At 40.6% G+C, this 21,658-nt stretch overlaps 1 protein-coding gene and 2 long non-coding RNA genes across 6 annotated transcripts; 1 reads left to right on the top strand and 2 right to left on the bottom strand.

The window, feature by feature from the left end:
* Window positions 1-6,113: 6,113 nt before the first annotated feature.
* On the bottom strand, window positions 6,114-7,470 carry LOC106929097 (uncharacterized). Its single transcript, XR_001420600.2, has 2 exons — window positions 6,927-7,470; window positions 6,114-6,611 (listed from the first exon to the last, which is right to left on the bottom strand). It is a non-coding gene; the product is annotated as an uncharacterized LOC106929097 (long non-coding RNA).
* Window positions 7,471-8,779: 1,309 nt separating this feature from the next.
* On the bottom strand, window positions 8,780-9,999 carry LOC106929096 (uncharacterized). Its single transcript, XR_001420599.2, has 2 exons — window positions 9,445-9,999; window positions 8,780-9,318 (listed from the first exon to the last, which is right to left on the bottom strand). It is a non-coding gene; the product is annotated as an uncharacterized LOC106929096 (long non-coding RNA).
* A 2,058-nt stretch (window positions 10,000-12,057) lies between these two features.
* On the top strand, window positions 12,058-21,645 carry iars2 (isoleucyl-tRNA synthetase 2, mitochondrial). Of its 4 annotated transcripts, none has more exons than XM_088002374.1 (24): window positions 12,058-12,584; window positions 13,031-13,153; window positions 13,296-13,449; window positions 13,532-13,680; window positions 14,067-14,116; window positions 14,192-14,301; window positions 14,374-14,464; window positions 14,720-14,835; window positions 14,940-15,109; window positions 15,231-15,321; window positions 15,404-15,555; window positions 15,639-15,799; window positions 16,230-16,332; window positions 16,586-16,679; window positions 17,955-18,035; window positions 18,457-18,565; window positions 18,649-18,751; window positions 19,032-19,154; window positions 19,241-19,372; window positions 19,466-19,572; window positions 19,658-19,803; window positions 19,888-20,078; window positions 20,672-20,816; window positions 21,062-21,645. In XM_088002374.1, exons 1-24 carry the CDS (start codon window positions 12,129-12,131, stop codon window positions 21,205-21,207), a joined length of 3,303 nt encoding a protein of 1,100 aa, XP_087858500.1. In that variant the 5' UTR covers window positions 12,058-12,128; the 3' UTR covers window positions 21,208-21,645. The 4 variants fall into 4 exon arrangements, with proteins under 4 accessions (XP_087858500.1, XP_014861271.2, XP_014861272.2 ...); XM_015005785.2 differs by having other exon boundaries at window positions 12,059-12,584; window positions 14,377-14,464; XM_015005786.2 differs by lacking the exon at window positions 17,955-18,035 and having other exon boundaries at window positions 12,060-12,584.
* Window positions 21,646-21,658: the final 13 nt, after the last annotated feature.

Raw genomic sequence — 21,658 nt, 5'->3', positions numbered from 1 at the left:
GGAATATGAAAAGTCGTAAGTTTGTGACCCTAAGCTTAACGCTGCTGCAAACAATGATCCAAATCACACCAGTAAGTCCACTCCAAAATCAGAAACACACCATTCATGGTCAAAAACCATGAAAACCATGAATGGTAAGTTTTCAACTACAAAGGAAGAGTAAAGCCATAGCAAATGTTGCACCCATGAATGGAACAACCAGGGCAACAGTAAGTGCAATTATTTTTTAATACCTAGTTCCCACTGGCTCAGGTTACAGCAGGAAATAAGATTAATTACCATAACCACACAGATAAAGCATAGCTTTTCATTATGATGTCACCAGGTGACTCTGAACCCATCCAATCACTGAACAGATGTTCAGAACAGATAAATGTGTGGATGTGCCAAAACTTTCTCCAGTTGAACAGAAACAAAACTGAAGTTATTATCTTTGGACCCAACGAGGAACGATCTAGAGTCAATGCACAGCTTCAGTTATTACAACTAAAAACCAGCGATCAGGCCCGAAATCTGGGAGTAGTGATGGACTCTGACCTGAACCTTCAGAGCCACATAAAGACAATTACAAAGTCGGCCTTCTATCACTTGAAGAACATTTCCCGGATTAGAGGACTTATGTCTCAGCGAGATTTAGAGAAACTCATGCGTTTATCATTGTTCGCATTGAATACTGCTACAGTGTCTTCACAGGTCTGCCTAACAAATCAGCCAGCTGCAGCTGATACAGAACACTGCTGCTCGTGTTCTCACTAAAACTAAGGAGATACATCACACCAGTTCTAAAGTCCCTACACTGGCTCCCTGTAGCTCAGAGAATTGACTTTAAAATGCTGTTAGTTTATAAATCACTGAACAGTTTAACGCCACAATACATTAAAGATCTGCTGTTGTTGTATCAATCTTCCAGACCTCTCAGGCCCTCTGGTTCTGGTCTGGTCTGCATCAACAGAACCAGAACCAAAGGAGAAGAAGCAGCATCCAGCTTCTTTGCACCACAAATCTGGAACAAACTTCTAGAAAACTGCAAAACTGCCAAAACACTGAGTGCCTTCAAATTTAAACTAAGAACTCACCTGTTTAAGAGTCACCTTTGAAGCATAATTAAGAATTTAAAGATGGCACTTGAGTAAACGTAATGTTTCAACTGTTGATTCTATGTTGCATGACTTCGTGTTTTTTGTGTTTTTATGATGTAAAGCACTTTGAAATGCCTTGCTGCAGAAATGTGCTATACAAATAAAAGTTGATTGATTTTGATTTGATTTTACACATCCTCCAGGTTGACTTGAACCATGAAATCATTGAAAAACTGTTTTGTTTATGATGATGTTATCTTTGGTATTAAGCCCTGCCCCTCATCACCCTGGCAACAGTTAATGCTATCATTTGAATCATGTGTGCTGGAGCAGAGATGGACCTAAAACATGAAGGACAGTGAACAACTGGAAGAGGAAACACTGCTAATAATGATGCCCTGAACTCTGTCTTTTAGTTTCGTTTTTACCTCTCTCTGTTTATCTAGTTATTCCCTCTTTCAGCCTCCCTTGTAGAGTTTCAAGTTTTCTTATCTTGTTACCTTAGGTTTAGTTCTTCTTTTATGTCTGTATCCATGCCCATCTTTCTTTGGTGATTCTAGTTAGGTTATTTCTTTGCTTAGTCCTTCTAGTTGTTCTAGCTCTTATTATTTTTAGAGCAGCCTTGTTTCTGTCTTGGTTCTTTTATAGTTTCCCCTCTCTTTTGAGTTTATTATGTTTTCTTTTAGTGTTAGAATTAGTTCCAGCTCCTTTAAATTCCTTTCCTCACTCTTTTCTGCCCCCCCTGTATATCTATATAGTTGCCCTGTGCCATTTTCTCCCCACCCCTCAGCCTGTCTCCTGCTTACCACTCTCACCTACAGTCAATTAGCTCATCAGTCCTGGTTTTGTCTAGCTCTCTACCTCCCTGTAATTTACCCTCTCATCCTCTCCCATTACTCATTTGATTCTTATGTCTACTCACTCCCGTCCTACCCCATGTCTCCTGGCTGGAAGTTCTTTTGGTTTAATTTTTGCTGTTACCTATGATCTTCTATCTTTTGTAAGTGTTTAGCATTTTTTCATCAAATCATCTAACTCAGTTCCTGCCTCTGCCTCTCTGCTTTTGGGCCCACACTTCAACAGCCAACATCATGACAGTCTCTCTCCTAATCAAAGCTATTGGCTGAGATTTTACTGCCTCTAACTCTTTTTCGTCCATTATACTTGAAGACTGTCTCAGCTGATCTGTTTAGCTGTTTTTCTCTCCTAGATGAAGCTACCAGAGGTGCAACTCCTGCCACTAACTTTTTACTTTTCTTGGTAATCAGTGCTTCTTTGTCTTTTTGTGTATCTGCTCTGTCTCCTCAAACCTCTGGTTGGTCGCTCACACTGAGCCAGGTTCTGTTGGAGGTTTCTTTTTGTTATAGGGAACTTTTTCCTCTCCCTTCTCAACTGCATGCATGCACAGTGTGAAGGCTTGCAGCCAAGTCAACAACTTAATGCAAGAAACTGTCCACTGTAGATGCAACTGCAGCTCAATGACTATGCAACTAACTGGATTTTCTGAGACAGAAAAGCTTTTAACCAATTTGAATAGTACACTGAACTTGACTGCACTGATTGATAATTAGGATTATTTGGAATGTATGTACTTGACTAGAAATCTGTGTGATTGTACCTCGAGATGACATGTGTTGTGGATTTAATCTGGCAGCCATGAAGTGCATATTAAAGATCAACCAGTCATTCCACATTTACAAAACTGAGGAACACATAAGCTTTCCAATAATAGTAATAATGATACATTTTATTTGACAGCGCCTTTCAAAACACCCAAGGAGACTTTACAACATTAAAAACCCAAATTAAACGGCAAAGAAATGGCTACAAAGATACAAAACCGCAAAATAACTACACAATTAAAGTGAGAAGGCTAACTTGAACAGATGACATTTGCAAAGTGCTTTGAAGGTCAGAAGAGAGTCAAATTTTACGGATGTCAGGGGGAAGAACGTTCCAGAGTTATTTTAACAGATGGCAAATCAGCATTTTAAAGAAAGGGTCACTTGTGTTTTGGAAACCTTAAATACTTATGTCTCTCATGTCACACAACTGTCACTTCAGTGCACAGTATTGAATGAAAGGTTTGTTCACGTTACAACAGTTGAAGCAAACCCAGGGGCAACAGGAACTAAACATCACAGCCTTCATATCGTTCCCTTGCATCTTATTTAATGGTTGATGCATCCCACCTATGTCCTAGAATAATTCAGCAAGACAACAGTTTTATTCAATTGAAAGAATTTAAGGCACACCATTTAAAATTTGAAAGCAAATTAAAATGTTAAGACATTTTGACCTACCAACACATAGAAATATAAGAATAAGAAAATCGTAAAGTCCATGACAGCGCCAAGTGAAAATCAGGACTTGTGTAGAAAAACTACAACTTTTCTGGTTTGCTGTAGTCCATTAAAAGCTTGATGTAGTTCCCTCCACAAAATTAAATAGGCAGACTTATTGAAAGATTTCCATTGAGAGTAATGTTAGATGAGCAGATGGCAACTTTCCAAACTGTCTGATTGTGGCATCAGACATAAAGGCGGGAAGCTGATAAAGCCAGAGGGAGAAGCACTGGTGGAAATTTGAAGGTCGAGGCTGAAGATGCGGTCCCATTAGAAGTCGTAGCATTGGTTGAAGTGAGGGTTCTTGGAGCAGCGGCGGTTGTTGGAGCAGAGGTGGTTGTTGTAGCAGAGGTGGTTGTTGTAGCAGAGGTGGTTGTTGTAGTAGCTGTGGTTGTTGGAGCAGTGGTGGTTGATTGCATCCTAACCACCTGCAATACACCGTTACGGTTTATATGCTAATTAAAATTGTCCCCATGAACACTGGGCTCTATTCAGGATTAAACATTAGTTTGTATGGATGCATTAGACTGTGTCCTGTTTCATTGTTTTAATACCTCCTTTGACCTAACTGCCTTCTGTTAAACTTGATGAATTACAAAGCATATAGGACTTTTATGAAAAAATGTGCTGGAGATAGGAAACATCTAAAGAATATAAGGTACTGAGCACTATGTAAGAGCACTATAAGTCAGTAGGTCACTCATTTCAAACTCACAAAACACAAATGCAACAGGAGCTTAAATTAAGACTATATAAACTTTGATGAAAATATTGCAATACTGAGAAGTGCCTAATCAAGTTTGTCAAATAATAATAAACACTGAAATTTAAACTAACCTGTGATGACAGATGAAAAGTGAACAGAGCAGCTGCAAAGAAACTGAACAACATCTTGATCAGCTTGATGATTCCAGTAGGATTCTGTGTTCTCAAGTGAACCATGGAGGGGACCCTGGAATGTTTAAATAGCTGTGGGAACTTTCCAAGCTGGAGACCACACCTGTTTTTTTCATGCATAATTCCAGCCCATTTGGATGGATGAATTTATTTTTATTTTTAATGTTAAAACACTCATTTCCATATTTGACTGAGTGATGTATGTAGCCTAAATATGGTAATATTCTGAATCTATTCCAGGATTGGGTTGATATTATCAATAAAGAAACGCAAAAATAATGTCTGGTTTTTTTTCTTTTCATTTTTTCAAATGTGTATTTAATTACATACAGGGCATTGCAAAGCTGCCTGTCGTGATGAAGAAAGCGAAACAAGGATTTTACTCAAACAGACTTCAGATACACTTTGCAAGCTTCAAGGGGGCACAGTGGACATTTGTGAACATTTGAGAACTCTTCATGCTAGTGGGTGTTATATCCGTGGAGTCACAAATTCTGCTCTCTAACAGAAAGGAGAAGGGATATTTTTGTGGAATAAGTTTGTGACCCTGAGCTAAACGGTACTACAAACCAAACAACATCAGCAAGTCCACCCTAAAATTAAAAACACGCCATTCATGGTCAAAAAGCCTCCAGTGTTGTTGCTTATAACCATATTGGAGGCTTATTCAACAGCCAAGGAAGAATTAAGTCTTACTTCTCTACCAATTGTTGCACCCACAAATGGCACGACCAGGGCAACAGTAGCAGGTGCAATTAATTTTGTAACCAGGGTCCAAGTTAAATTGGACAGCTTTGTTGGAAAGTTTTGTTTAGAAAAACAGGAATCCTCATTTAAGAGTACAAAGCTAAAGATGTTTTAGAATCTGCCTTCACTGTATTATAACTCAGTTCCCATTTGATCAGTCCATGCAATGCAGTTTTCGTGTCATTGCCTCATGGTCCCTTTCTCAGAGTGAAACGACAAGTTTCACCATTGAAGTAAACTCCTTTTCTGTGGCAGTTTTTTTTTTTTGCATGACTAGTGCTCCATCAAATCCCTCCTGCTCAACAACTAATTTGCAGGGAATTCAATTCTGGGATGGAATAAAATTCAATGCAGTCCAACAAGCAGCACAAAAGAAAAGCACTTTTTCATGAGCAATAAGCACTAGTTATCAAGGCTGACAGTCTTAACTTGCACACCAAATTCTACTGCCACCCTGGATAACTTTCAGTACCGCCCTAAGAAACTGTCACTTTTTTCTGTGCCTCTGATTTAATCTCTTGTGCATAGAGCCATCAGTGCAGGTTCTGTCAGTTCCTGTCAAGACTGGGGGTTGGGGAAGTCTGTCGAGAGGCTCTTGTGCAGTTTAAAAGTAGGTAAAGTCAATGTCAGACTTTTTGTAATGTTTGCACTATACACATTGTCCACTCCCCCCAACAATATACAAGAGTTTCAGCTAAAATTTTCATGGGCACGCTGGGTTAAATGAAACTGAATTGGATGGACTGCAAGTTGACCAGATCTGAAGCTTTATCATAAAAGTTAAGCTTCGGTGCCTAATGGGTGTGCCTCAACCACAAACACCATTGCAATTTGACCATATTAGTCCAACATTTCAATTAGTGCTTTGGCAAATTTGCTTTATATGACGGTTAGCAGAGATTCAGACAAGCAAACTCCAATAGAGTCAGGTTAGAGGGGCCCAAGGCGTTCAGTGGCAATTTTAGCCAGCAGGATTTGAGCCTGCCGTCTCTCATTTTACCAGCAGGACCTGAAATGTCTAATTTAATATCAGTGAATGAAGGCAGACATTTTACAGCTTTATTTACCTCAAGTTTCACAGCACTTAAATAGATACAAATATTTGCAATGAGGTTGATCAGAACTACTTCGTTTTAAAATATTCTTAACAGATACATTTTCTCCCACACCCATAAACATTTCTACACAGATTCAGTGTTCTTCCCTAATAAGATTCATTGATAAAACACCCAGCAAGAATCAGGACGTGCAGAGTAAAGAAGGGCGAGTCCTGCTTTGGTAAAACGGATGAAAAAAAAAAAAAAAGTTTTTTAGGGAACTTCATCTTGAGGCAGTAGACTTTTGCATCTTCTTTCCAACTGGGTCGACAGGACGGGTGGAGTTAGTCTCAACACCAGGACCAGTCGTGGAGGAGGACCGACGCTAAAGTCAAAGGGAGCAGGAGCAGCGGGACGGCGGTGGTCATTCCACTGATGCTGGCAGATTTGGGTGGGGTTGAAGGTTTTGCGGTGGCAGTGCCGTTTGAGGCATCGACCTGGACCACCTGCAAGAACAGCAGCAAGTCCGTTAGGTTTTACCCCGTGCAAATCACAGCTTCACGTAGTTAAAACAGAAACCGAAACACCGATCGATTGGAGATTAATGCGGAAAAAAGTATCTCTATTTAAATCCAGAGTTAAATCAGCAGAGGATGGTCTGATGGTACTACTAGCACATTAAAAACAGGATGACACATTTAACATAACAACGTTTGAAGAGAAAATAATAAATGCCACGCAAATATTCCCGCCAGAATAAGAACGCCAATAAAAATAGAAGAAATGTTTTCAAGGAGAAAAAAACAAAAACAAAAACTAACCTGGAATGAGATGCAAAAAGCCAGCAGCAGAGCTGACAGCAAGGCGACGGACAGCTTGTTCATCTTGCTGGTTGATGTGCAGGTAGCGCTCACAGATTGCGCGTAAGTGATTCAAACAGGAGATGCTGCTGAGCTTTTTATACTGCAAGTGACATCAGCACCATCGTCATCAACACGACCCTCTGCGTAACATGCAAGGTTTGCATGGAAATTATAAAAATAATGGTATTATTAATCACAATATTATACGTTTACCTGCATCTTTAAGGCTTTCAAGTTTAAATATGTTAATAAAACCAAAGAGTTGATAATGCACATGCCTGTGAATGAGCCGTGTCGTTTTCCTAATCCGAACCAGCTTAATAATGACCATCACAAATGCAGTGTCCTACAAAATCTTCAGTAAAACAATAATAAATAATGTTCAAAGTGTATTCATTAAATACACACATAGATTACTGGGAGGCAGAGTAGGGGAGGGTCACATGAAACACACAAAGTGCAGGTGCATTTCACTAAATTCATCAGTAAATACCTTTAAGTAATTTAAGAAAACACATTTTATATATTAATTACACTCAGGAATATATAGTCCAGATGTTAATTTTTATTTATTTTGAACAATAATTTTATTAGTGGTGCAGCACCGATTTCCTTAATTTTGGTGGGGCAAAAAAAAAAAAAAATATATATATATATATATATATATATATATGGTTTGGTGTATTTCTTTCCCCCCCCCCCCAACTTTTCAGATTTGTAAAAAAAAAAAAAAAAAAATTCACAACCATACATTTTCTTCCCAATTGAAAAGATGGTACTCCTTTTGTTTTTTTTCCCCCTTTACCCAAAAATTAAATGCTTAGGATTCAAACTGCAAGTTGCACATGGCCATTTCAACTGGCACCAAAAAGCTATAGTGTCTGTGGGTTTAGGAACTTTGAACGTAAACACGCTGGCACCATATTGTGAAATGTGGTTTTGGTCGGACATTTTAAGAGCTGTGAGATGAGGTCCGTCTTTGAAAGAACAGGTTGGGTCATGTGGTTCACAAAAAAAGTTATGCAAAACATACTGGAGTACTTTTGCAGCACTGAAAATCGTTGCTAGAACTAAAGGCGAGTTTGTAGTCTTTCAATTTGAAATGTTATAAAGACAGTATCCAACTTGCTCTCATTAACTCAGTACATCAACTCTGAATATTTCACAAGTACTGCTTTTGTTAAACATGTTTTGATATTTTTTCCATTGAGGGTTTCTAGTACACTGGTCACATAGGTTACCTAGTCAATAGCACCCATTTTAAATCTGAATACCAGAGCCTGGTTTATTTAAAGTACCTTATAATTTGTTAGTCCCACCAAGCAGAGATTACAATAATGTGGCCTACCGACTTTGCAGGCTTAGCCCATGGAGATGTTTTGTAGAGGAAGTCTGTCCAAACACACATTCAGCTTCTGTGGTAGGCCATGTTAAAATAAAAGCAAAAAAAACACTTCCCACTGGAAAGTCACAACTTCTATAAGCATGAAAGTATGAATAAATGGTGTAAAGAATAGTTGGCCCTGCACTAGTTTGATACTAAAGTTAAAGTCAAGTCATAGTTATTGAATGGTCCAGTTACTGAAAAGAGAAAGCCACTTTAGCCTTGGGACCATTTCAAAGCAGCTTTACTGGTTTCCAAGGCAAAGTCATCCTTAAATTGGAAGACAAAACTCAAAGCAAAGCTAATGGCATGGCAAAGCCACAGTCTTCGTCATTGATTTCTATAGTCTAGAATCTACTGCAGTTAGCATGGATTCAAGTTACATTTTTTAATGTACAGCTTTAGTCAGTCTAAAAGTCAGAAACTCTTATAAATATACAAAGTTTATTAAATGAAGCATTTCACAACAAAGTTTCCCCAATCTTCAGTTAAATCTTGTAGCCAGTACAATTTCAAATATCACCTCTCTCCCTCCCTCATAACTTCCATGTTACAAGCCGAACCAAAACATTAGAAAGGGACTGGTTTGGTGTATACACTGAAAACCCAACACAAGATAGAAAGTGGAAATCCAAGTGTGATCAAGATTGTCCAGCTTTGAAGAGCTGCAGCTTAAACTGACAAGAGTCCAGTCCAGCCACTTTACTGGCACCAAGCATGAACAGGAACCACCAAGAGCAGAGCGAGGAGCAGCAAAGGATTGCCTGCAGTCTTCCCAGGAGTGCTTCCAGAGGTAGGGTTGAAGGTGGAATTAGTCACAGATGCAGTACTGCCAATAGTTGGGGCAACACTGTCAGAGACCGAGCTGTTAGCAGTTGGGGCAACACTGGCTACGTCTGTCCCATCAGTAGGTGGGGCAATACTGCTGGCAGTAAGCATATTTAGATCATCTTCTGCCCAGACCATCTGCAATAGACAGAGCTTTCATTACTGAAAAAAAAAGCCTGCATGCAAGTTCTCAAATGTCATTTGAAACATATTGCCCAAACTGATTTACAAAGTACCATGCCAAAGAATTTCCAATTAACAAACCTGAGATGAAATTTGAAAGGCCAGTAGGACAGCTGTAAGGACCACACCAAACACCCGATTCATCTTGGCAGCAGTACACCAGACCAATGTCTGCTGCACTTTTCTGATCAGTCCTGAAATGAATGTCCAAAAAGCCCATTCCCAGGTTTTTATACCAACCAGTGATACCATCAACTAATAGAGGACACCTGTGTCTGTGTGTGGCCTTCAATTGCCATCAGGCCATCAACCTAACAAAAGTATGTTTTTATCTTATTTTTAAAATCTTTTTTTTCCAAAATCTCTTTCTCTTTCTTACTGTTTATTCAATGTCACATGCTGTTTTTATTTTGTTTTTTTAATTATGTAAAGCACCTTGAAATGCCTTGCTGCTGAAATGTGCTATACAAATAAAATTTGATTGATTGATCAGGGAATGAAATTTTGATTTAAATGTGAACCAAGTTATAGAGCTGTTGCAAAAAGTAATGTTTTTAATCTGAGGAGGCTTCTAAAACTGTTTTAAAAACATATTAATGGGTTTACATGCATTTAAACTGCGATCTTGGAACTTAAATGTGTAAATGCTGTCTTGTAATAGAGCTAAGAGTCATCTAGACAGTAAACACCATTTGGCCACTGGGAGTACTTTATTCAGACATGTTCATAGATTTCATGAGCTTAATACTGAAAAATAAAATTGATGTGGAAAAGTGTTTTTTTTTTCTGTCTTAATTTGTTATTTTGCAATCATGTTGTTTATTTATATGTTTTTTAGTCTTCAACTTTAAAATATCAAAATCAGAGAAGAGGAGCAAACGATTGCCTGAAGTCCTCCTATGAGTACTGCCAGAGGTAAAGTTGAAGGTGGAATTTGTCGCAGATGTGGTGACAAATTCCACAAAATCAACTCCTAAACCTAATGCAAGTGTATACAAAATGCATGGCCGAGCATTTTTGTAGGAAACAGTTTGTATCTTTCAAACATACCATGATTTTTTTTTTTTTTTTTTTTTTTTTTGCAGTTACTGCTGCTACACAAAAAGTTGATTGTTACATCAAGAATCTGATGGAGGTCCTGGTGACCATTACTGAAAATACCATTGACTGAATTACCATTTTTAACCCTCTATGGCATGACTTTTTGTTTTTTTGGGGAAAAAATATTTTCCTGCATTTTTTGGGAGCTTATTGGCACTTAATTACATATCAATCATAAAATTGGACCCTGATGCCTCCCGGAACCGGATTTGGGTTTGTTGCCTCAGGGCAACATTGCGCTACAAGGGGTCTAAAATGCGTGATTATGAGAAATGAAATACAAATCAAACAAAAACTATATTCATAAAAACACTTTTTTTGACAAAAATAAATCAGACATGGTTCCAACTCACCAAATATAAAATAAACGACTAACTTTCATTAATGAATGGTGCATTTGAGCAAATTACTAAAACGCGCATTTGTGTGTTTGTACATGTGTATGTTTGGCAGAGTTAGAATCACTAAGGATGTTGAAATCAGTCTATTTCCCCATTATATGTTAAACATCAGGAAGGAATTTCTTGCTGATGTGAAAAAATTGTATATCACATTTTTGGCACTTGATTATTGACGTACCTGGGAATCACCACCTGTTTATCTGATTATCTATGGGTTGTAGTGACCAGATTCACATCAGTGACAGGACTTAGGGCTGCAGGTTCTTTTTATAAGAGTTTGTAGTTCTGATTCTTTGTTAGAATTTGAGCCAAGCACAGGACAACATTTCCATCAGCTCCCATGTCTGGTAGATTTGGTGGTTGCACAACTCGCTCTGTATAGGTTGTAAGGAACACTATCTGCACCAGCCATATGAAGTTCCCTGCAAACCCATATTTTTGGGTTTGGCAGGTATTGCTTCAGTCTTTGCCTGCCTTGGAATGGGGCCATTTGTTCGTTGATGACCAGCTCTTCACTGAAGTCAGTTTTGAGGATAAACAAACAATGAAATAATGGTTTTACAGTGGATCCTCATGTTTTCATCAGGAATGACCCCAACTTCTGAACCATGCACCCTTTGTCCATGAAATGACCTTGCATCCATCTCCTGTTGCTGTTAGTCAATAATAAAGTACATAAATTGGCTGTGATAATTATTTTGTAATCAATTGAATATCATCACATTAGAATAATATTGTCTGCACAGAAGGGCCCTAACTGCACAATGTTGCCCTGAGGCAACAAACAAAAAAGCACAGTTTTTGCATATAAATAATTTTAAAAATTGTCTTGAAATGATCTATAATGCTTCTTTACATATTCACAGATATGAAAATATTTTTAGTTAGAGTGACCCAAATTTAAACATGAAGAAAAGTGATGTATAACTTACAGGTAGGAGGCAAGGTGTAGCATGCACCTTCGCGTCATGAAAAGGACTGTTCCTCTTCTAAATAAAAGGTCACATGGACCTCAATACCTATTTTATTTGGACAGAAATGTGTCTGGAGGTATTTTAAATCATCAAACCCCAAAAATAACACAAAGGAGCAACGTGAGGGACAGATTTGTGGTTTGTTGCCTGAGGGCAACGGTATGCCATAGAGGGTTAATGAACTGTCAGAATTTATTTTTTTTTAGTAAATTTTATGTCATGTTATGGCGCAGAAACTTCAATAGTATTCGGCTTTCCGACAAATCAACAGCGCACTCTAGCGGGTAATATGGATGAAATATGTCCCAACAGGGACACCGTAGTTGTCCTTTGTGCAATTTCATCCGGAAGAAACATAGTCAACCAGAAGGACGAAACAAAACATGACAACACATTGACTAAACTCAGCAGCAAGCCGACACAGACACGTTCAGTTTTTTCATTTTATTTTATTTTATCCTCCGAGTTACCTCGCCTTTCCATGCTACTGACTCGGGTGTCGCCAGTGTACCAGACGCTGGCGAGATGGGGACGGAGGTCACAGCGGGGAGGTGGCCTCCTTCTTAGCCGCGCGGTCGGCTGCAGCTCCAGCCGCTGTCATGGTGTCAGTCCCGGGGAAGGCAGTGCTCAGCCCGCAGAGGCTGGTTCCGCTATGTACCGGGATACAGTGCTTCTTCCTCGGACTGAGTTTCCCATGAAACTGACCGGACAAAAGCTGCTGGACCGAGAACTTCAGATCCAGCAGGTACAGCAATTGTTAAATGTAGACACACCCCTGATTAAATGCGAGATTTTTGTGACGTAAAACTAGACTGTAACACATAGTTTCATACTCTTTTCATTCAAAATCATACTTAAGAGGGACCAAGACTGCACAGCTCAGTTAGCCAGACAGGTTTCTTACTGGAGTACCCGGGGAGAACCATATTATACTGTAAATCTCTGTGACAGTAAATCAATTAAAAGCCACAAAAGATACATGTTTTTGATTGTAAAGGGGTGAAATATGGAAAAGTGAACATTTGCAAGATAACTCAATTTGAAAATACTTGTATTTGGGATTAGTACTTTGAGGATTTTTGTCCTGTCATCTAGAGCAAGTATTAACACAAACATTTACCATAACCTAAAGCAGTTACTGTGTTTTTGTTAAATGCACTAAGTACTTTATTGCATAATCTGTTTTTGCAGGAATGTGGTTTTGCAGAGTTGTACTCATGGCAGAGAGAAAGGAAAGCCACAAAAAAGTTCTGCCTTCATGACGGACCACCTTATGCAAACGGGGACCCTCACGTTGGACATGCACTCAACAAAGTAAATATTATAATTCTGTCTTAGGTGTTACCTGCTTGCATTGCACCTTTTTGTAAATGCTGCTGCAGGAAATTAGTATTTTTTAAAAATATATTTTACTTAGGTCTTTCAACCTTAAAGCTCTTTTACTAATCTTATTCAGATCCTGAAAGACATCCGTAACCGTTTTGAGATGCTAAGAGGATGTCAGGTCCACTACATCCCCGGCTGGGACTGCCACGGCCTGCCCATAGAGCTCAAAGCTTTGGGAGAACTAGGCACCAGTGGGCTCAGTCCACTGGAGATAAGACAGAAAGGTGAGGATGGAGAGGTTGATGCTTGTTTTTCATAGAGGTTTCCAGCTGCTATAAAGAGGTTGTTGTCCTTTGCTCCTTCCAGCCCGGGAGTTCGCTGAAGGGGCGATAGCTCGGCAGAAAGCCGCCTTCCAGCGCTGGGGGGTGATGGCTGACTGGGAGCAGTGCTACTACACGTTTGACGGAGCTTACGAGGCTGCTCAGTTAAAGGTCTTCCAGGAGATGCATGGCAAGGTGGGTTCTCTTTAAAATTAAAGTGTCAAACAGAGTTTTAACCAGGAATTGCCCTCCTACTTTCCTTAAATTTAGACTCTTAAGGTTTGCCGGTTACTCTTGCAGCATGAAACAGTGTGTTTATTAAATACGCAGACACATAAAAAAAAACTGATTAAAAGGACAGTATTTATGCAAATTAGTGCAGATTTTAGCTACTTTGCTCTTAAAACGTCAAAAGAAATATATGATCTGGTTCATTTCAAACTTTTTAGGGGTTCAGATTGTGAGCTATGACCACAAACTAGTTCATTTTGTGTGATAAAGACTTAAACTATACCTGGTTTTGAATTGCATTATTTTTAAGTAACTTTCTGGTACTGCCGTCCTTCTCTGTTGCTCTTCAGGGTCTGGTATATCAGGACTACAAACCCATCTTCTGGTCTCCTTCATCCAGGTACGGGACCAACATGCGGCCCCCGACTTTAGACATGGAAACTTTGTCTTGCCAACCTTCCTGCTTTCTTTGCAGAACGGCCCTGGCTGAGGCTGAGCTGGAATACAACCCTGAGCATGTGAGCAGAGCCATCTACGCCACCTTCCCTCTGGCGACGCTGCCACCAAAGATTTCCTCAGAGGACGGTGAGTCAGTCATCCTCAAAAAAGTTATGATCAATCCTGGAGGGATGTTCTGACTCCCTTTGTGGGTTTCAGCAGGTTTGGAGAATGTTTCGGTGTTGGTTTGGACCACCCAGCCTTGGACCATCCCCGCCAACCAGGCCGTGTGCTACATGCCCAACGCCCAGTAAGTTCACCTGCGAACAGAAAACTTTCAGTTTGGAAAGTTCTTTTTTTGTAGATGCAGTCATGTTACTAATCCCGAGTAGATGGCAACATATGGACTATAGTTTGCTGTGAACCAATAACGCATCCGTCAGATTTGTCGTCGTATACTGTTTTGAACTTATATTTGGCTGCAAAACTTCTGTAGGTTCTTCGTGCCCTAATAAATGACAGCTGGTACCAGTAGCAGCATCGTTTTCCTGTTTCTGGTTTGCAGGTACTCTGTGGTGAAGAGGGCCGACTCTTCTCAGCTGCTGCTGCTGGCGACTGAACGCACAGCGAGCCTCGCCGCGCTGCTGGGCACAGAGCTGCAGACTGTTGCCACCTTCACAGGTACTGCTCTGGTTTCCATTTAGAAGGATAGGCTGTGTTTTGGCCATTCACTAACCTAAGCATGGCTACTTCCTCTTTCTGTCTTTTTCTTTTTCTTTGTGAAGGTTCGCAACTTGAAGGTGGAATCTGCAAACATCCTACCATTCCTGACAAGCAAGTCCCGTTGTTGCCAGCCAGCCATGTGACAATGGGGAAAGGGACGGGATTGGTCCACACTGCACCTGCTCATGGCATGGACGACTACAGCGTAGCGTCACAGTTTAAACTGCCTGTGGTGTGTCATTTATTTAGTTATTTATTTATACATAGTTTTAACCAATGTACTGCTGCATTATGGACTCAGTAAAGCTTATGGAAATTAAAATGTTACATTCACAAATGTATTTTGGTTGAAGGAGTGTATGGTGGATGAAGATGGCAGGTTCACAGAGCTGGCAGGACCCAAGCTGCAGAACCTCTTGGTGATGACTGAAGGAACTGATGCAGGTAGACGGAGTCAGAGTTAACCTTAATGTTTCTGGTTTTTTTTTTTTGTATCTTTTGAAACCTACATTGCTGCTTGTTTTAGTGATTTCCATGCTGAACGAGAGCGGCGCTCTGGTTCTGGAGGAGCAGTGCGTCCACAGTTACCTGTATGACTGGCGGACGAAGCAGCCTGTGGTCATCAGGCCCAGTAAACAGTGGTTCATCAACACTGCATCACTGAAAGACAAGGCAAAGGTAATGTCACCCGCTTTCTGCTGCAGTCTGTTCAGGTGATGTCTTGATTTGTGTTTCAACAAAGTCTGCCTCTGTGCCTGTAGGAGGCGCTGCAGAAGGTTCGCGTTCTACCGGAGTCGGCGAGAGGCAGCCTGCTGACCATGCTGGACAGACGGACGTACTGGTGCATCTCCAGGCAGCGGAGCTGGGGCGTCCCAATCCCAGTCTTCTACCATAAAGAGAGCGGGGAACCTCTCATTAACAAGTATGCTGAACTGCAACGTCATTACTGTGTTATTGTCAAGTTATTTGCAATAATTTAATGTTGATTTTTAGGTCTGTAGTGCATAAGAGCACGTTCTTTGATGGAGGAGGTTTTGAATCCAACAGGAAATGAAGGATTTAGAACATCATCCCCATTTATGCATTGTAGCATGTTCCGAAAGTTACTGATTTTTAAGATTTTTGACCTGGAGAGCTCTGGTTTATTGGCACATGTCGCTTTCTGGCGTTAAAAAATTATAAACATGAAAAAGAAGTTAAAAATAAACTAATGCTGGAGTGTTTAGGAAAGCTGGTTATTTGTTATTTGCTGACTGTTTATGTAGAAAGTTCAAATAATATTCTATCCTGCATTGCTTGACTTTTGTTTGAAGTATGACAAACTAGATCTAACATCCCTGGATCTTATGCAGATACACAATCGCCCACATAGCGAAGCTCTTCAAAGAAAACGGCAGCGACTGTTGGTGGGAGCTTCCCATCGAGGCTCTGCTGCCCCCAGAGGTTCTCAAGAAGGTGAGAGTGAATATTATTTTAAATAAAGAGAAAATTTAGGTTCATCTTTCCAGAATCACTGCAGCTAAGCTGTGTTTATCCACTTTACGTCACCTTGAGGTAGAAAAATGTAACATGGCAAGAAAAAAAAATAAATAAATAAATTGGATTGGGCTTTTATTTAATGGTAGAATTTAACCATCAGGTTATTTATGCGCCCTTGACAGTGGAGTTGGGAAATGAGACATTCTTGGGATGTTTTTTGCTTCGTCAGAGTAAAGCAGGACCGGTGAGCGACTACGTTCGAGGAGAGGATGTTCTGGACATCTGGTTTGACAGTGGAGCTTCATGGGCAGCTGTGCTGGAAGGTATGAGGGAATATCCCACTTTGACCAAGAAGTAGTTTCGGAGAAAAACTTTTATTCGATTCTCAGGACAATCACTGCATGAGAGGCATCTGGCACAGACCGCACAAGACGCCCAGCTGACAAATTAACCACTTTTTTTTTTTTTCTTTTTTATGACGAACTGACTTCTTTTGTCATCAGCAGCCGAAAGCTACAATAATTTTCTTTTTCGGTTTCCTGGAATGTAAATACAAGCAAATGTAGCCTCTAATCCGTTCACTTCATTTTCAGTGAAGCCGCTCACAGACTGAAAGCCTTCGCACTGCTTTTAATCAACTCTTCTTTCATTAACTTAAATGTACAGAAAGCTGCTTAGAGCCACTCGATTTATCCACCTCAACCAGTAAGCTGCTTTGGTGAGGTGCGATTAGCCGCAGTAGCCGTTGTTACCATCCAGGATTATGGAGTCAGGCTCTGTCAGCGCTCCTGGAGCTCTGAAAAAAGACAGGTTGACTATGTGACCCAGAATCGGTTTAGGAATTTAACATTTAAACATTATTAGATGCTTTCTCAGATTCTTGTGTCCTCTGTCTGTGAAGCTGCATGTGCAGTTCTGCTCCAGTACCTTTGGACAAAATCAATATTTTATTTTTTATTACAATTTCTGTGAAACAGGATGCAAATTGTACAATAACGTGTATTTTAAATTGAGCAGTAAAACTTGGTTTTAGTTTGTTTTAAACACAGCCGGAGGAGGAGAATTGTGATTCCTTGCAAATGTATTTATATTCCCTGAACGTATTTAGGGCAACAGTCCATCACAGGGCATAGCAATACATATTAATATATACATCTCACAGTTTTTTTCTGTTTTTTTTTTTTTATTATGTGAAGCACTTTGAAATGCCTTGCTGCTGAAATGTGCTATACAAATAAAATTTGATTGATTGATTGAATACATGTGTAACTAAATGCTTTTCACAGCTAAAAATACAGAGCAGAAAGAAAAGATACTCTTTGTCTTTCTTGCAGGATTGGAGTGTTTTAGCTGCATCCGTCTTCCATAACCCGTCTAATTGTCACACTGTGTGATAGTCCATCTAATCAAATCTTAATAACACATTGGCGTATGTGGTTTTATTCTGATAAAAGAAGTTCAAGGGGTGTTTATATGTGTATTTTTAAAATGCTAAACAACAGTAATATGTGTAATTATAGCAAAAATAACAAATTGATTTCCTTTGAGCTTGTTTCTTTGACAATGACATTGTCTGTCTGCCTGGATGTGATTTCCAGAAGAGATGGAGGAAGCGTCCTCAGAGCCTGATTCCCGTCTCAGCCGGCTCGCCGGCTCGCTCCGCAAACCTCTAGCCACAGGTTATTCAGAGGTTTACCTGCAGGGGGCGCTGCAGGCTGTTCCGTTTTATTTTGCCTCCCTGTTTCCTCCTCTTTTTTTTGGAGAAGAAGTTCTCTTTAATGTGCTCGGCATGAATCTGAAGCTCTCACAGCTGTCTGCATGCAGTAGTTTTTTTTTTTTTTTCTACTTTGCCTCACAGAGCACTGTGACTGTTCTTTTTCCAGGATCGATCCCAACTGCTTCTTTTTGCTGTCACTCTGCTTTGTAGAATGACTCAGGTTGGCTGGGGGCCTTCATTTGTGATTAGGAGCAGCCAAAAACAACTTAACGACACATTTACCTCCTTTCTGACTAACAACAGCTGGTGTTCGTCGTCTCAGCAGACCGTTCTGTTGTCCGGGAAACAAACTGTCCTCACTCCATCCTTCTGCCTCCCTGCAGAATCGGACCCCAGAGCAGATGCATATGTGGAGGGGAAGGACCAGCTTGGAGGCTGGTTCCAGTCCTCGCTGCTCACCAGCGTAGCCGTCAGGAACAAAGCGCCCTATAAGTGAGTGTCCCGATGAATGAATCTAAGTAAGAACTCCCACAGATCAAGTTTCATCTTTTCTAAATGAAATACACCTGTTGTAGAGCTCTGGTGGTCCATGGCTTTGCAGTCAGTGAGAAAGGAGAAAAGATGTCCAAATCTCTGGGGAACGTTGTGGATCCTGATGAAATCATTAATGGAAAGGAGGTGAGCTGAGAAAAAAAATCAAATTCAACTTTCTGCTGGAATATATTTGGTTCTTTTTCAAATTATTTAAATTTATGATGTTGGTGAATGAAATATAAGATAATGAAAATTAGAAACTGGGATTAATTTTATTTACTAGTATTTATTATTTTTTTTTATATAGCCACAACTCTGTCCTTCTTCTTTATTCACCCAGTTTATTGTTTTTTTTTTTAATATTTCTTCCCATTTCTTTGTGTTGATGATGATCAGATTGGATAATCTCTCATCTCTCTCTCAGGACGGCAGCGTACCGGCGTACGGGGCAGATGTTCTGCGCTGGTGGGTCGCAGAATCCAACGTCTTCTCCGAGGTCCAGATTGGACCCAGCGCCCTCAACTCAGCCCTCGACAGCATCAGCAAGGTACCAGAGGGACATATAACCTTCTCAAAGCCTTTTTCTCCCTGCGTCTCCTCTTCCTCATTCCTCTGACTGGTTTTATCTTCCAGTTGAGGAACTCGCTCAGGTTTCTGCTCAGCAACCTGCAGGGCTTCGACCAACGCACGCAAGCCGTCGAACCCCAACAGATGTACTATATTGATCAGTACATGCTGCACCTGCTGCGGGAGTACAGCATGAAGGTGTGTTGACGTCGGACTCTTCTTGACATTTTGCTTCCATACCACGGCTCGCGGGTTATTCTAAGTGGTCTTGATGCTCGTTTCTCTGTCCAGGTTACAGACGCCTACAGTGAGTTTGATGCCGGCAGAGTGATCCGTATCCTCCAAGCCTTCATCTCCAGAGACTTGTCCAGTTTTTACTTCAGCGTCATAAAGGACAGGTGATTGATTACCTTCCTCGACAGCATAACCGCATGTTTTCACATCTCCATTCTTGCATCTTTTCTTGATTCCTCCTTTGTCCAGGCTGTACTGCAGTCCGGAGGACTCGTTGGGCAGGCGATCGTGTCAGACTGCTTTAGAGGAAATTCTGGACGGCGTGACTCGATCTGTTGCTCCTATCCTGCCTCACCTAGCAGAAGAGGTCTACCTGCACGCTCCAGGACACGACAGTATGTGTGTCGATGGCTTCGTAGCGAAACAGTCTTAAATATTAGCAATCCGTTTGCTTCTAAGCAAGAGCTCTTTTGCTGCAGAAGCGGAGACGTTATTCAGAAGCGGGTGGATCAAAAGCAGCTCCGTGTGGCGGCGCCCGGGTCTGGAGGAGGCTGTGGAAGGAGCCTGCGCCATTCGGGACTCCTTCCTGTCTTTGATTCCTGGTAAACATGCCAGCAAGTATGATCTGACGATTGCCATCGAACCGGGACTCCTGTTTGAGCTCATGGAGGTAAGAATCACTTTTGAGGAACAACATTTCCCAGGCCTCCCTGCCTTAACAATGTGGGTAAGGAATGAGTTAAATTTCATCTTAATACAAATGGTGAAAAAAAAAAACTTGTCATTTTTGTCTTCCTTCATGATAAAATATCAAAGTAGGAACTGTACTTTCGTAAAAGACTAAAACTCATTGAAATGATGGATAATTAGTGACCAACATGTTCTTAAAGATTTATGGGGATATTGTAATAAAGAATAAAGAAAACAGTTGGGAAAAAGGTGCTCATAGCCAATGTGGCAGACCACATTTTTAGATACGTCATTAATTTTGTTTGAATGTTGTAGAATTTGTGTTAATCTGTGATTTCATCAAGGACGGCATGCCTTAATCTCTGTAATTTTAGAAACAATTTTACTTTGTTCTAGAATCATAAGAAAAAAATCTCCCATACATAAGATTTTTTTATGTTGAATAATTAAATATAAAAAAAAAAAAACGGCTTGATTTAACAGTTTTAAATCACGCCATCTTGAGATCCGCCTGCAGCTTCTATAAATCGTCTGTATTGGATCAAACTCACCCATTTCTCATCTTTTTCTCAGTCTCTCCAGGAAGAGCCCACCTCCAGCGACTCCCAGCTGGCCGAGCTGATGATGGCAGCGCGAGTCAACCTGACCAGCAAACTGCCCCGCGACCTGCATCCCGACGCCCTGCTGAGCCACGGCACCTTCCTCATCAACCTGGAAGGTGAGATGAGTCCAGCATAAAAGTGCTGATAGCTGCGTTACTTGTTGTTCTGCATCGCTTTAAGCCTGTAAAGCGGTGTGGATCAATAGAAGTTTCAGGCTTTTCAATTTTTCTTTGGATGAAATGAAAATATGCAAAAATGAAGACATTTGCACTTTATTGCAGAAAGGGAAATTAAAAATTATTTCTCCTGTCGGAGCTTCTGTATTATATTGCGCCTGGCAGTAATGTGGTGTGTATTCTAGGTGGCGTTATTCGTGAAGACAGCCCCTACAGCATCGCTGTGATGCCCACCTCTGCGGCGCGCTGCCCGCGATGCCGCCGCTACACCTCAGAGTCCGCAGACTGTCTGTGTCCGCGGTGCCAGACGGTCGTCTCGCATGTCGGCTGACACGTTTGTTACCAGGACAACCTACGCATGTCAGGATCAAGAAGTTGCTTTACACTCCCAGTGGGAACTGTCGCTCTGGCTGTTTATAAAAACTTTGACTTCAGACCCTCAGTAAAGGTTTTATATTAAACAAACCATCATAGCAGATGTAGAATAATCCAAAGTCTCAAGCTGTAGCTATTCAATGTGCTCATGTTTCCTCAGTGAACTCAAACCAAAAGTACTGAAGTCTACTGTAAATAGTTGGGAGATAAAAAGTACGGGATATGAGCGAAGAAGGGATGCTCTCGTTTAAATGTGTTGATGCTAAATATTTCACTACAAGTGTCACTATGTGACTAAAGTAGGAATGTGTACTGGAGAGTAGATAGCATGGGGGAGTTCATGTATAAATCCACTTTTGTGTAATAAAATCAGATCCTTCTTTCGCACTACAAATGCTTGGATGTGC

Source organism: Poecilia mexicana, unplaced genomic scaffold (genome assembly GCF_051168715.1).
Source record: "Poecilia mexicana isolate PSO_F unplaced genomic scaffold, ASM5116871v1 scaffold_22, whole genome shotgun sequence".
Taxonomy (NCBI): domain Eukaryota; kingdom Metazoa; phylum Chordata; class Actinopteri; order Cyprinodontiformes; family Poeciliidae; genus Poecilia; species Poecilia mexicana.
This window is presented reverse-complemented; position numbering and strand designations above follow the sequence as displayed.